Source organism: Symphodus melops, assembly GCF_947650265.1.
Source record: "Symphodus melops genome assembly, chromosome: 12".
In the NCBI taxonomy this organism is placed as follows: domain Eukaryota; kingdom Metazoa; phylum Chordata; class Actinopteri; order Labriformes; family Labridae; genus Symphodus; species Symphodus melops.
Window position 1 is genome coordinate 23,415,826 of NC_136702.1, and position 16,214 is coordinate 23,432,039.

Consider the following 16,214-nt stretch of genomic DNA (forward strand, 5'->3'; position numbering starts at 1 on the left):
CCCATAATGTGCTCATTCAGATTATCTCTGATGTCAACAGAGATGAAAGACTTTCAAGCCAAAACCTCCAAAGCCTCTGCCTTAGGAAAAAAAAAAAATCTAATTTTTTCTTCAAATCCTGGTGATCAATCTTCCCCCTCGCCCGTCTGTCTGTTATCTTCTCCCATTTGTCTGGGGTCTATTTTGCCCCATCCATCCACAAACCGGCCTATAAAGCTGACTTTTCTGACTGGCTCATCGCACAACAGCCGAGCTCGCTCTGTCTAGCCTGAGGTCAGCTAAGGGAATGAGATGGCGTTGCGAAGATAGTGGAAAAATGTCACCCGGGAATGAAATATTGATGGACAGAAAGGCCTTGCCTCTTTCACTTGCCCTCAGGCGTGGACTGAGAGTCACACAGTTGACGGGCATCGAAGAGGAAAGCCAAAACAAACACACTAATCTGTACAGGGAGAACGGGAACAACACAATCCTGTCCATTCTTTCCCTCTGAGGTATCGTTATCTCCTCCCTCTCTCTAAACAAACACTAATCAGATTCTCTTGCACTTCACTTGATGTGGTTTATTTCCAGCCAGAGCCTTCAAGGCTTAACGTATGATCCGCTTCCTGCAAATAAGGAATCGATGCAATCTAAATAAGGAGACGGAAAATGCATCCAAACATCTGAATTTACATAAATACATGCAAAGGTAAGACCGGGGTGAAGGATGGCAGTCCTGTTTAAAGCTGAGCTGTCTGCTGGCGTCTTTAGTGAGCGTCAGTAACAAAGGAGAGGCATGTCAGCCCTCTGCTGCTCAACAGAAGCAGAGATGTTGTTTGCTTGTGCAAAGCACGCTCAGAAGTCATTCAGATGTCATTCATGCCAGGTTAGAGTCGAGCTGTGATTTGTAATAATTATATTAATACATGCACAGAAATGTGATGCAGAGCTTGAATATGTCATTCTGAGGAACCAGCAGAAAGCCCAGCTTGATGCGTCACCATTATATCATGCTTCCACAATTGACTCAAGACCAAGAACAAGGTCGAGACAGTTCAAGACCAGTAACCATTAGGGATGAACCATAACAGGACAAAAACAACAACAACAAGCCAGAACATTTCAGTAGACACCTGTAGTGTGAACCAAGCACTCGTTCACCGATCATTCTTTGTATCTGGTGAGTGTTAAAGGGACCTTCTGTTGGATATGGTGCTACTGAGCGAATGTTAGCATAGCCTCGCCCGCCATCTCGATGACTACTTTAATCTTGTGTTGTTGTCTGCTCGTTAAATGTCAGTAACTGTGCTGGCTGAAGCCTGAATACAGTAAAGTTATTTCTCGTGTGCCACAGAGTTTTTATTTATTTTTCAGGATATGTTCCTGCAACCGTGCACACCAGAGGACGTGTTGAGGCTGTGCACACTGAGTACTGTTGGCTGTTATTGAATCTGAAAAGTCACTTCATACACTACAAGAGTCCAAACACTGCCCAAAATCAACCTCAGACGGTATGTTGGGCGTTTGCATAATGCCAGCCACTGTCTCCATGCACAGTGATCAGTTCTCTATGTGCTCAGAGGGAATATTAGTATATAGTCACATTGTTTCTATTGCACATGCACATATTGCTGTGTCGCTGCTAAAACAATGCACAGTGCAGCCCTGGTGTTTTTCTTTGTTTAGTTTTTTTTTCTAGCTGATGCTTCTGATGCTTCTTTTCCGTCCATCTGAAGGATTGAACAGGAACGCTCTGATTCCAGCAGGTACAGTTTGTGTTGTGGATTACTCACCGTTAATCCATTTGGCCTCGGGGTCGTGGACTTGGAACTCCGGTTTGAACAGATCCTCCACCATCAGTTTGGTGTCGCTTCCGCTTTGGCTGTCGGCTGCAAATATAAACCATGAACTGTTAATTTGCCTTTCATGTTGTTGTGTCATATGAGTACATCATAGGTGTGAAGTTCTCCACCAATTACAGATGGACCATGCATCAGTTTAACATTGTTATCTGTCAATATTTGTCCTGTTGACAGACATCAGCTCATCAGAAAAGTATAATTTGGCATGAACTGATATTATTAGCCGATGTTTATCTGGTGTGTCTTTAATTAAAGGCTGGCACCTTATGCAACAATTCAGAGAAGACTTTCTATGGACAGATGACGTCACCATCTGTTTTTATTCTCAAACATGAGAGGAATTGTTGGCATGGTCTTACGTCAAAGGAAGTTATGAAAAAGCGTCAGTTATGCCAATCGTCTAAAATGTCGCTCAATCAATCAGTGTCACTATTATTTTTACACAATCTGTGCATGTCTACATTCAAAGATCACCCATTAATCTAAGCCTTCCTTTCATGACTTGTTGTCACCACTGGTTCTTCAGATGTTTTTCCGACATCAAAAACACAAAGTCATCCTTTAGAACATGTGGCACTGAGCACCAGCAGCATCCTGAGGATATATTACCGTCTGTCTGTGTGTGTTAGAGACACAGCTGTCAGAGCGCTGCAAAAAAAGAGTTCTTACTTTATACTTCGGGACTCCATCAAATTCACATTGATTCACTGTAATATCAATAAAACAGTCTGATATATGTAAGCATGTAAGCAGAAACTCTAACACTGTCCGAACAGCATGTGAGTGTTTGAAATCATGTCACATCGCGCAGCATCAGATGCTCTCTGTTGACACGGCATCCCTTAAATATTTACTTCTTTGCTCTGTGAATTTGAGCTTCCTCTTTCAATAAGGTTTGACATTGAGTGCTTTCATATTGAAGATGGACAAACAGAAGTGTGACGCTTTTTATTGACAAGCTATTGACTGAAATCACAGCACTCGAATAACATTTTCCTCCACAATTCAGAGCACATTTCAATGGGATATAGATGCAAAAATGAACCGCTGTCTCAGCTTTTCAAAACAGGACAAAATCTGTTAAGTGATTACAGAAAAAGCATCAGGGCTGGCCTTTTATAACATGTTATTAAGGACACACAGGGCTGAGGGTAACTCATTAATTATCTGCCCCTTTATGGCCAACGGTTCATGTTCAAGCTTCAATATCAGAGTTTTCAAGTTGACTTCTGTCTTAATTAAAATATTCCTTTATCCTGATAAAACAACGTGTCCATCTGTTAAGCAGATGGTGTGTTGATAGTCCATCAAATCCAGATTTACTCAAAAGTACTTAAACATATAAAGAAGAAGATGCTGATAGAACAATGTTGATTGTGAGATTGGCGTTTCATTTGTTCATTAGCATGATTATTAGTGGACCTGAAAATCCTCAAGCTGCTCACACTGGAGCCCCCGGGTATGTTTTTTCTGTAATTATGAAATGTTATGGCTTCTGCAGACAGACGGCGTGCCAATGGTGAGGTTCTTCTGAATAGGACAGCTGCTGATTGTGAGCAGAAACAGAGGGCCAAGACTTTTTTTGAAAGTCAGCCATATTGGCTCTCTCTGATAACTCCACACTGTGTGTTTGTTTATGGAGGCAATGAAAGTCTAACCAACCGTGGAAAACTCCCGGGGGGAGCGAGCGGACGCACGGGCAGTGAGAGCTGAGGGGTTTCAGATGAGTAAATCTGAGTTTCTCTTTATGTATTTGTAAAAGCAGGTGTTTAATTTACATCAGAACTCCAGCTGAATACTGCAGGAGTATCAAACAGTGTGGAGCTGTGGAGACAGCAGCAGGTCAGAAAACAGAGACTGTCCTTACTGAAGAAACCCACAAACACAAGAGGAGTACAAGCCGTGCGGTCATTAACCTGGTGTGAGGACGATGACGGACATGGTGATGAGGGAGCAGACCACCAGGATGACCAGCAGAGCGATAGCAATCCCTTTCCAGTTCCTCTGAGGAGGACTCACCCCGCCCAGGTCCTGCAGGGAGACAGACAGAGAGAAAACAGAGGTCAGAGAGGGAACACTGAAGTGACTGCTGTATCATTATAGTGAATGAATTCACTTCCACCGATGCACCGATAGCATGACTGCACAGTCGTCCCTGTTGCATTGATTAAATGAGGTTGACCCTCTTGAGTGTTGCTCAAGAACAATTTGAACCGCCAGTGCCTGAACTGGCATTTGTTCACTTGTATTTATGAGAGTTATTTCATTAAACCAGAACAGCCTGAACTACAGGTTATTAAAGGTCACATACAGGATAAAGTCAAATACACTTCACCGTGTGTGAGGAAAACATGAGAAAATGATGCAAACTAAAATCAATCAATATTTCTATGAAATAAAAAAACAACACACCTCCTGATCTGACACGACTAATAACTGTTTCAAATAAGGCGACGTCTTCTAGCTCCGCCATTTGATGTTGCTACTGTATGTTACTCTTCTTCTTCGTGTGTTTTGTTGTTTCGTTTGTTGTTTAACAGCTGGATTAGAGTGTGAATACAGCAATGTGTGATTGCCTTTTATCTCCACTTGACTTGTGATTGTGTGCACCGAACCGTGACACCACAAATACAAAAACCGTTTCAGCCCTAATCTGCAATAAACTGACTTTGCCTTCATCAGGAGTTTTGTTGCTTAATGCATCGTTTTTTTGTTTTTTTTTAAATCTGCACAACCTAAAGGCTGTGAAAGAGCTACAACCATTCAGCACAACATTGCATTGCTACAATTTTGAGGTAACTGAGGTTTTATCACCAGTTATATTATGGCATGAGACCCTCCACACATGTAAAATAAGAAGACCCAAAAGTGTTCTAACCTCTGAGGAACAAAAAGGCTAAAGGTATTATAGGTTTATATTTCAGATCTATTTAAAAAAGATTAGGTTGATGAAGCGTGGTATGAGGGCAGCATCTGCATCAGGATGATAATGTGGTGCACTCAGTAGTGATGCTGCTCCTGCACCTACTGTATCAACACAGGTCACATTGAGGCTGTGTATTTCCATTCAAATCCCCTGCACGGTGAAGGATTTGCTCTGAAGGGCTTTGCATGAGCCACACTGTAAGCCAGAGAAATGAAACTCTCTGTTTCACTCGTGAACAATGGAGAAGTATTTGCATGCTTCAATCCCTGCTTGGCCAACCTTTCCTTTCAATCACAACACCTGACCTTTGAAAACACATACTGTCTGCTGCAGGCCAGACTCTCACTTTCTGCAGCTGCGATGGATGTTGTGTGTTATGAGACCTCAAGTCGAGCTGTAGCTACGTCTTCCAGCAGATAAGCAATACAGTGGGCATTTGCTTTCAAGGGCTCCGTCAGTCAAACGAGCTGCAGAAAGTCTTCGTTTGAGCCTTCTGAGTGGCCACAGAGCACCGAGTGTGATATTATCTGCAGTGAAATAGCAATCCAGGAGCGTTTGTGAAGCTTTGGCCTCGACTCCATCCCTGAGTCCTGGTATTAGAGCGTCTTAAACTGACTCTTCCACCACGTCTGCTGCCTCTGATAAGGTGAATTAAGCCTCCACCACTATGAATTTCTTCTCAACGCAGCTCCTCCTGGCCTCAATTACCCACAACACACTGCAAGTGAAATGCAGTGTTTTCCTGGCCAACCTACAACTACACCTGGGAAGGCTGGAGGAACAGAGGAAAGAAAATTGTTGTCAATTAGAGGCAGGTTTTTGTTTCCACAAAGAAGCTGTCTCTCACACTTCATCGCTCTCAGTACTTGACACTGCAGTTTAAAAGCAGTAAGGTTCACATTTTCATCTGATTGTAAAAAGACATCATCACTTCCAACTACTCACAAAGGGCGCTTTGTGCTTGATGCCATGCTTCCAAAAATGTGCTTATTGTGCAAGTGCCAAGTTAGAGTCCAAGGAAAAATCTCTTTCTCAAATAACAAACCCAAGAACAACAAGCTTCCTCGCTATTCTTGCATCAACACTCATTTTTCGAGCACTTGGATTTTTTTTTAAATTGGTCTGAAAATATATGTATAGGACGATGTTTAGGATATACTGTAGACAACGCCGCCCATAAGAAGGGCCCAGCTGCATGAGGGGCCCATACCGGTTAGCAGAAACATAATCCATCCTAAACTGAAGCAGCGACAACACAATTCAACTTTAATTTTCAACATTTCTCAAAAACACACTGTGTTCAAAATGTAACAACCCCCTCCCTTCCCTTTAATGTCAGACATTGTCTAAATACATAACACAACATGAAGGAGGCTTGGATATTTGACTCCAAGGCAACAATACCTTGTTAAGAAAACATTTTCAGTCAGCTCCAAAATGTGATTGGATCCAGCCATTGGATGCAAATGTTAGTCTGACTCTGGCCATTACTTCAGGCAGGCCTGACTCTGAGATTGGGAAATTCATGCACCAGCTGGAGTATCAGGCTGATGCAGAGATGAAGCACACACTTTAACAGCTGCGAAATACCAAGAAGTTATCACTGATTATATGTTTCATACATTCAAACCAATGTTTCCTGGAAGCTTCTGCACATTAAACCGTGAGCTTGAAGACAGCTACACAAAATAATGCTGATTGGGTCCCTCAGGAGTTCAAACTTGAATCATTGGTCATAGTTCAAGCAGTGTACCTTGGCAAGTTGGAGCTTTTCTGACTGATGAGGCAATCCTGACAGATTTTAACAGACGTTTCATGATCCACAAAACACAGAAGTTAACTGATTAATTAACAAATGAACAAACATTATCAAATACACCTGATCTCCTGAGTAACAGAGCTTGTACAGGGCTTATAGTCTTCTGACTACTCAAAGGGATTTTACACCACAGGTCACACTGACACATTCACACACTGATGGTGGAGGCTGCTGTGTAAAGTCATCAGAAGTAACTAATCCCATGAAGCAGCAGGAGCATATCGGGGTTACGTGTCTTGCACAAGTGTCACGGTTGCAGGAGCTGGGGATCGAACTCTTGACAACGACTCTACCAACTGAGCCAGCGCAGCCCCTGTACCTCCAGTCCATCGAGCTGCCGTGACCACGGTTACATTATCCGCAGTCCCCCTCTGACTCATGAGACTCATCTATTATCAGGACTTGGCCTGCTGCGTGTGTCATTAATACTACAAAACGCTGACATGTCCTTGAAAAGTGGCAGCTCCCCTAAATTGTCCTTGTGCCTTCATGCGTGGGACTAACCTCTCCCTCTCTTTTCCCCTTCCTCTCTTTCACATTTTCTTCCACAGTTTCCTACTTAACCCCCGTTGATCATCATCCTCAATTTATAAACCCAATTATCAGGAATGATTGGACCAATAAGTGACTTGTGACCTGCTGAGTCTCTCCATTACCATGACCAGGACTGAGGGAGTGTAATAATGGCCACGATGAACGTTAAGCCTACCAGGAAGAGTTGGACTGCACCTGAACTCTAAAGCATGTTTGGGAGAGGATTCATTCAAACCATTCAAATATAATCACAGTGAGGTGATTTCCAAAAACGAAGTTGAACCCTGGGTTTGCTTTCACACGCTTCCGGGCAGTTGAGAAGCTCGGTTGGCCTGCTGTCTGTTGGACAGGATGGTGCGAAACACCTGGGGTTAACTTGTGATAGCTTCCTAAATTATTGGCTTTTCGGTTGCAACTCAGGTTACTTGGAGTAAAGGTACAAAAAATAAGCAAACTTGCAAATTCTTGCAGTGGGCGCGTGCTTCTGATTGTGATGAGTGCAGGAGGAGAGGCCGAAGTTAAAACAAGCTGCAACAAACTTCTCCTCACTCCACCTACGTGTTCAGAATTAGTCAATCCTTTTTGCCGTACAATAGACCTCAGACTTGTTTCCTGTGGAGCATTTTGTATCTCTATCATCTTATAATGGTTCTAGTAAGCGCTACGCAGGGACACACAGAGTCATAAATAACCGGCTAAAAACAAGAGAAAGGCTGCCTCTTCATTTTTCACTGCCTCAAAGTAGAAACACAAGAATAAAGGCCTGTTTCTGTGAAAGTATCTCTTCATCTACATACTACCCTCCACCCATCGTTACTGTATTTGTATTTGTATTTGTGTGCGTGATGAGACGTCTCCCTGTAGTTATAACTGACTCTGTTCACCTGAGGTTTTGCTTGCTGCTCAGCGTATTACTGTGTGATGTCTAAGTGTCAGAGAAAAACACCAGTTCAACAAACCAGTTGAAACCAATCCTCGTGCTTACAGAACATCCACCTGAGTGGGAGACTCATTGACAAAAACACATTGTTTACTAAAGGAATAAATCATACTGTATGTGTTCTGGTTTAATAACACAGTTCTCCTGTCATCAAGGAGTTTTTGAAATAATTGGTTTTCATACAAGGGATTGAAAGAGAAGATTGACGTCATTTGTGTGTCTCTGAATTGATGCACTTAAGCTGTCAATGATCATGATCAGCATACGTTTGTAACAAAAGGGAGAGGAGGAAACGCTTGGACAATAAATGTGTTGTTATTCTTTTTGTTTTTTAAGGATCTAATTAATCTGTGTTTATGCTCCGAGTTATTTATCTTTCTTCCCCCACGATGATGACATCAAACTTTACCTCCGCAGGCAGACCTTATTCATCTTGAATCATTTATTCAGACATGCAGATCAGCCACCCTGTTCATGTTGTGTATAAGAAAGTGGACATCGAAAACACATCGCATGAAGCATACAGATTTAGAGCGCCCCCTTCTGACCCCGCCTCCTCCATGTTAACTGATGGGTCAGAGGTCACGCTGATTTGTGTTCATTATCATTTCTGAGAATTTGTCTTTTTCATTTGTTATTTGATGCTATAAAAAGGCACAAGCCGCCTTGATTGACAACTCACTTGTGGCGTGCAGCGCTCTGTGAACTGGAACATCAGAGCAGAGGAGAGAAGACGAGGGGAAACGTAACGAGCGCTGACACGAGATTCACACGGACGCCAGGATCTGTTCTGCTGTGGACGGTGTCCTTTAAAAGTTCAATGAGTGTTTTTGTGAGCGGACAAAACCGCGGCTCCTTCGGCCGATCCAAACTGTGCAGGCTCTGGCTCCAAACGTGGAATAAGTCCGCACCCGTCACAGGGAAGTGTTTTGGCTTTATTTGTTTCACAGACGGAGGAGTTTAAGGCACGCTGATCATCTGTATGTGCAGCTGTGATTTAGAGCTTATTGATCAGGACTGTTTCCCTGTGGGCTCTCTGGTTTAACAGTCAGCTTATCCACAGAGAATCATTGAGCAGGATCAAAAATAAACCTTGTGATCGATAGCAGATTCAGTTTTTTTCTTCCCTTTTCCTCCTTTAATCTGTTATATTTCTGATCTCAGTCGGCCTGTCACTGTGAGCTGACAGAAACGCTGCTTCTAAGGACACTGATTTTATAACTGAGGTCAAAGTTTGTGAGAACTGAATGAGAAAACAAACGTTTCAGCTCTGATGTGAATTCCCAGTCGTACTTATTCCCTGACTGCAGAGCGTCACCAGCCCGACTCTGCACATGAAGGGTCACAACAATTAAAAGAAAACAACAAGGAGAAATCTTTTGAATCTCAGAGACAACAAAAATAACACCTGCGACATAAAAAAACTTTGATGCTTTTTTTACTTCAATCGTTGATTATTTATTCATGCAACCCAGACCTCTATTAGAGCCCTCTTTTAATTACAGCGACTCTGTAATTCTGTCTGTCCCTGGAGTAAACACCATCACAATCGATCAACACGCTCAATTATTCATCAGGTCGAGGAGAGCACAGAGCATTATGTATTGGAAGGAAAATAGGAAATCACTAAGTAAAAGGGAACATGTGAAAAGTGAACTATTTGAGTATGGAGCGATTTAAAGGTGCCACGGTGTCGGACTATTTTACTTAAGAGCCCCAGAATTCACATTATTTATCTCATTGGTGAAAGTCCTTAAAGACAATGAGGAGACTACATCAGTCCCTCTACTGTACATAACCTTTAAAAACCCTCAAACAGGCTGTCTATCAGGTGGATTTGATCTAAGATATAGTGCACAGAGGCGCTGTCATTCTCTCTTTCATCTCTATCCACTGACCTGTCTCCATAATCTCTGCCCCCTAATCAATCTTTTCAACCGCCTTCAAGCTGCACATATTGCAAATTATCCAAACAAGAAAACAAATGTTCTAAGTTACAGACTTCATTGGACCCTCCCTCTCCACGGCCCGAGACTGGAGCACCAAAAAGTCTCTAACCCAAAGTTGACCCTGGTGTTATAATCAGACTTAATCTCTTACACTTCACAAAGCTGCTCCACACACACACACACACACACACACACACACACACACACGTCTGACTCCACAGTCTGAGCGTTGGGGTTGTAAACTGATTGCTGTGCGTAAAACCAGTCGATGCACCTCTAAATATCATCAGCTTTCAATTTCAGTTTAGAGCCTGACCGTTGTGGCGAGATTATTCTATTCTATAACATTTTCAATAATCAATGAGTGGAAGGCATCGGTGGTTTAAAGCAGTAAAGCAGATGATAGAACAATAAAGAAAAAACTCCCCTGATTGCTGCTAAGCAGTCCCTGGGCAATCATATGGCTTAGCTGTGTGCTAACAGAAGCCATTTCCTGTAATCACCTCATCAGTCTTTGAAACAGCATATCGCCTCCAAACCCGGGAGAAAACAGCTTTACGTAAAAAAAAATAACAGGGACTCACATTATTATAGAGACTAAAACGGGAGGAAGCACAGCTGGAGAGGGAGCTGCTTTCTGCTCAACTTTACTGACTGAAGGTTTTACCATCAGTCTATACTCTTATAATCTGTACTGTACATGCTGGATGGCTTTGTGTGGAGGTTAAAGATACCTTTCTCCTGTTTTTTAATTATGGTGAAAAGAAATTTGAGTAACATTCAGGCAGTCTTAGAGTAAGGTCTTAGACTTTTTAACCTTTATTTAACCAGAAACAAAAACTCATTGAGATTAAAACCTCTATTTCGAGAGTCTCCTGGACAAAATAAGCAGCAACACAAGTAACAGAGTTTCAGACAGTCAACGAGCAGCCAACAATACAAACACAAAAATACATCCAAATTTGAGATCTGAGCAGCAAATGTTTGTCAGGGTCATCCACAAACAGATCAGGGAGAACAACGACAGCCAGATGTCTCTGCCTCCAAGTCAGTTCACTTCCTCTTCAAAGCGTCCGACGAGAGGAGTTTGTAAAGTTCCAGTTCATTTTGTAAAGGGAGCAGCAAATTTAAAAGGCCTTTACATCAATGAGTGGCCGTACAGCCAAACATGTCTGTATCAATTATTCTTTATAAAGAAACAGAACAAATGACTCGGTTATACAAATTGCTGAATTGAAGTCGATATAATTTGTTCAGGATGCTACACAGATCCTATCGGATGATATGAAAGTGGGAGACCTGAGACGTCAATTTCAACAGATTTTTAAAATCATAATGAACACGAGATGATTCAGCCAGAGCATGAGCGCACACACCTGCTGTTTGTAGAAACGATGATATATGAGATCTGACAGACACATACGTGATGAAACAATAATACAATATAGCGGGTAATTAAAGTCGTCAGCTGGCTGTCATGTCGGGTATTTTGTTTTGCAGTTAAAAACAAAGAAAAAGGCTGGCTGAGTGGACGGTACAGGCCAGGCTGAACGAGGGCGAGATGCAATCACACAAGGTCTGAGATAGAATCTCATTAGAAGGACGTTAAGGTCGGCATACAGGGAGTTTGTTTCATTGTTTCAGGTGTAAAAACAAAGAATACAACATTTGAATACATGAGGATATAAATTGAAAGAGCGTGTGAACAGCAGTCAGGGAACCCGGGACGTCAATAAGATAAGATAAACAGTGAAAAATGAATCATGGAAAGCAATACCATACGAAATATGTGCAAAAGGAGTGATAGTACAGTACAGTTGTGCAGGAAGATGTGTAAGGAAAATATTTATCAAATGCAGTGGAAGTATAAACAGACGTAAGTGCAAGGAGAGTTAATGTAACACAGAAGTGGAAATCAGTGTCACGTGGCTGTTACATTCACGTGCAGCGTCACATCTCTCCACTGGACAAATATCTGACTTCACTCCTCTGAGAGATTTGATAAGAGTGAAAGACTACGACAAAAGTAGAGAAAAGATACGAGTTAGAAGAGGAGTGACTGAGGATGTCATGTTGACTCCATACTTCTTGGCATATTCAAACGGCACGTATGCTGTTATCTTAGGTGTAAAACGATAACACCAGCTCGGAAACTGTCAGTGCACAGAATGAGTCAGGCTGTGCTGGTGAAAATACACATTTCTAAAGTACATGCTTACATCACAGTAGCTTGTCACAACAGAGCTTTGCTTGGATACCTTGTGAGACACTACCGAAGTAGAAAGTCTTTTCAGGTCCTCTCACACGAACATGAAATTGAAATGACATTATTAAAAGTCAAAGGAAGAACAGAGGAAGACAAAAATAGACTTGATAACACAACAACAGGCAAAAAACAATTCAAGAAGGTTGTCTCTCCGACATCATGCTTCACACACACACACGCCCCGAAATACACACATACACAAACCTGTTGACATGCGTTGGGCTGCTACACTCTGCCACACAGGGAGAGTGACAGAGCGCTTTGTCTCCAGAATTTGGTTGAAACTGTCTTTAGGTCCCGACAGAAATTAATAACTCAGGTTCTCTGAGAAAGAAACAACGAAAATCCATCATCTGTAGCAGTTTGTAAGTCTGAAAAAACTTCAACCAATGTCTGCCACGAGGTACCAATCTGAAGAACCAATCACACGCCTCTCTGCCTCCCTGCTCGTTCTCTACCTCTTGCGTGCTCTCGCCCACACTCGAAGTTTGTCACTGAGTTTCTACACAATAGAGAGATGAGCTGAGGTCGACTTCTGGAGCGACGGCGCTCGTGCATGTAAGTGAGGGGGCGTGGCTTTAGAGGGCGCACAGAGGGGGAGGGGCGGGTGTAGGCGGAGCACTGAGGAAATGCTACTTCAAAAATCATGCTAGTTTTTGAAGATGACCAACTCTCCTACAAATACAGTTTGAGAATCCCTTTGGTGAAATGTGACATTTTAGTCTTTTGAGTTTAAGTGAAGTGCTCGTACCACTCCGCACCCACTCAGCTGAAGACAAGCAATGAGAGCAGCATTTCAAAAAACAAACATCACAGAAGCGTTTTGTTTTTAAGAGCAGCTCTTCACATCAGAATTGATCATTTATTTGGTTGTTGAGAGATCTTTGAGGCTGAGTTCTCTGTGCGTTCGAGCTATAGGAGGTGACATTTCTAGAACACACTCTTCAGTAATGTACAGAGAGAGTCAGCGACAGACAGAGACATATGTTATTTTTAACATTAAAAATAGTGTTTCTGACTTCTTGGCCTCTTACTCTCCTCCTACACACAAAAACAAGTTCATTCATTACCGACATAGATGTGATTTTCAAAGAGGCAGAGGGTGTGAATTATAAGATGCTACGTAAAATTAGAATGCTAATGCTGCCTTTGAGGTGTTTGATTAAGACCCCTGCCATCTTCATCACACAGCTGCTAATACGCTTATTCCTCATTGGCTCACTGCATACACACACACACACACACACACACGCACACACACACAGACACGGGTAACAAGCCCTCCGATAGAGGAGTCAGGCTATTTATAGAACCGTGAGCTAACCCTCGTCTGGACTCTGACCTTGGACAAGAGTGTGACAAATGAAAAGCAGCGTTTCAGCAGAAGCCCGGCCTTTTCAACAATGGCAGCAGGTCGGAGAGGGAGAAAAAAATAATGCCATCTGTACGGGCTTATTTTTGTTTACCCATGAAATACCATTTTTCAGTGCCTGCTGAATCCCTGACAGCCACAGCCGAAGCTGTGCGGGGGTCTCAGGGCTTAACATCTGAAATTGATCTTGTGGTTAATAGGAAATGGCAAGCTAAGCTACATGTTGTCATCTTATTGTATTTAGCATTATCAGCCGTGCCCTCGAGGATGCCGCCATCGGCCTCTGGTCATTGTGAGGTAATTCTCAATTAGTCAGTGTCGCCTCCGTATCGGTTTCAGATACACAAGGTTGGTGACTCACACAGCAGTGTAGATGTCTGACTGTATGCTAATATGAGTGCTGAGATTAATATCACAATAAAGCTATGACATTTAAGGCACCTTTCATCCAAGAGACTCAGCTCAAGAACTAAAATATAACAAACTATGTATGTCATTATAATAGGATGTTGTGATCATGATAGTGTACAAAAAGATAAATAAATAGATAGAACATAAAATGCATACGGATAAATGGAGAACATAAAACCCAACCATCCATTATCTAGATCGCTTAACCCACTCAGGGCCGCGGGGGCTGGAGCCGATCCGAGCTGTTATCGAAAGAGAGGCGGGGTATATCTTAGACCTCACTCACAGAGAGAACAAACATTCACACTCACGCCTACGGGTCACCAATCTACAGTCACCAATTTACCATATAAAGCCTGTCTCTGGACTGTGCGAGAGAATCCATGCATGCACGGGGAGAACATGCAAAGTGCACACAGAGAGTAAGAAATGCTGATAATAAGAAAGGGAACCAAAACAAGCATCGCTCAAAATGAATGCACACATGGATGAATATATTAACAGAGTCTTTGGATCGTGGAAGCTTATAATAAAATTAATCGGGCTGTAATGATGAAACAATGAGCTCAGAAATGAGCGGATTAAATCTGCTAAATGTACCTGCAGCTGCCCTGCATGATGTATTGATGAAAGTACATAAAAGCTGCCAATTACAATTCCTGCATTCATTTGGGTCATTGTGGAAACCGCTTTGTTGTCATTGTACTTCATCACACCGCACTGCTGAGTTTAACATGCGTCCTCTCAGATTGAGCTGCAGCACTAAAGCACCTTTGCTTCTGTTTTAGCAGTGTGAAAATAATACACCTTGTTATATTAGATAAACTGTAGCCCTGCACGCCTTCCTCTGGGATATTTGCATGTAAGCATCTCTCGCATATTAAAAAGTAATGTGAAGATGCAGCTCTGCGTACCAAATAGATGCTCCTAAATCATCAGTCAGACTCAGCCTACCCGCGTGTTCGGGAATACAGCAGAGAAATGGAAACGAGCCAACTTTTATAGAAAGAATTAGAGAGACAGATGGCAGAAGCTTTAGCAGCTCCGCACCTGTCTGGAGCTGATGTCAGGTATGATGTGCGGGTCGAGGGCGAGCCGGTGTTCTGTCAGGATGTGCTGCCTTGTCAAAAATGCTATCAGGACAAAATGACAGCAGAGGATCTGTATCTCGTATCAAGTAATGCTACTGTAGCAAAATAACTTTACACCAATTTACGACTGATTCCATATACATGATCAGAGTGTGGGAAGCAAGATTTAGTCGGGGAAGCGAGTCTCGGTAGACGATTGTCCTTTGTCAAATAAAGCTCCCAAAGCACCACTACTCACTGCCCTTACACTCAAAGTAAACAAAAAGCATGTTTTTATATTCTATCATGAAACCTGGATTTAAGATTGTAGAGGAAGCATTTCTCCATCGACGAAAGGCCACAATCACACAATGCTCGCCTTCTATATCACACGTGTAAAATAGTGTTATCCCTCAGCAGAAGGATTTAGGGTTTAGTCTTGTGCAAGGACACATCAGACATGTTGTTACAGGGGCTGGGCATCGAACCCCCGACCTTCAGCTTGTTCAGCTTGAGAGACGACTGACTACCAATGGAGCCCCAAACTCCAGTGATCATCAAATGTCCAGCCCCCCCAATGTCCTATAAGACCTCAGGTGATTAATCAATAAACTTACAAACAAAATTACAAGGCTGAAATAATCACATAGGTTCATTTCCCCTCTGACACCAACTTGTGCACATCGAGTCTGACAGCTGTCCAGCTAACCCAAGGAAAAAGTAATGTAGTTGATGACTATAACGCGTGTTCACTGTGTAATCTTCATTCAGGCTACGCTTCCAGGCTGATTTTTAGATGTTAACAATCAGTTTGAATTTGACCTAAAGGCATTTTAATATTCTGTCTTGCCGGCCTGGTTGGAGTCCATGTAAAGAAATAAAGAGCAATGCCTGATTGTAAAAGACAAACAAAGAGAGGATTAATGAGCTCTCTCCATCTGCTTTAGATCATTATAGAGGAAAATCTGAGCTAAAGCACCTACACTATGTGAAGGACATAGGACAACAAAGCTAATTCCATTAATCAGCATTCACTTTGAATTTATTCTGCACGTTTAAATGTGATTTCATATCATTTACGCA

At 42.4% G+C, this 16,214-nt stretch overlaps 1 protein-coding gene across 3 annotated transcripts in view; it reads right to left on the reverse strand.

Annotated features, from left to right (window-relative positions):
* Positions 1–16,214, reverse strand: part of LOC306832385 (inactive dipeptidyl peptidase 10-like) — a 162,039-nt gene that overhangs the window by 66,084 nt on the left and 79,741 nt on the right. For all 3 annotated transcript variants that reach the window (XM_079357035.1, XM_079357037.1, XM_079357036.1), the window contains exons 2-3: positions 3,761–3,875; positions 1,776–1,871 (exon numbers count right to left, since the gene is read on the reverse strand). In XM_079357035.1, coding sequence (XP_079213161.1) covers positions 1,776–1,871; positions 3,761–3,875 — 211 coding nt within the window. The remainder of the gene's footprint in view (positions 1–1,775; positions 1,872–3,760; positions 3,876–16,214) is intronic.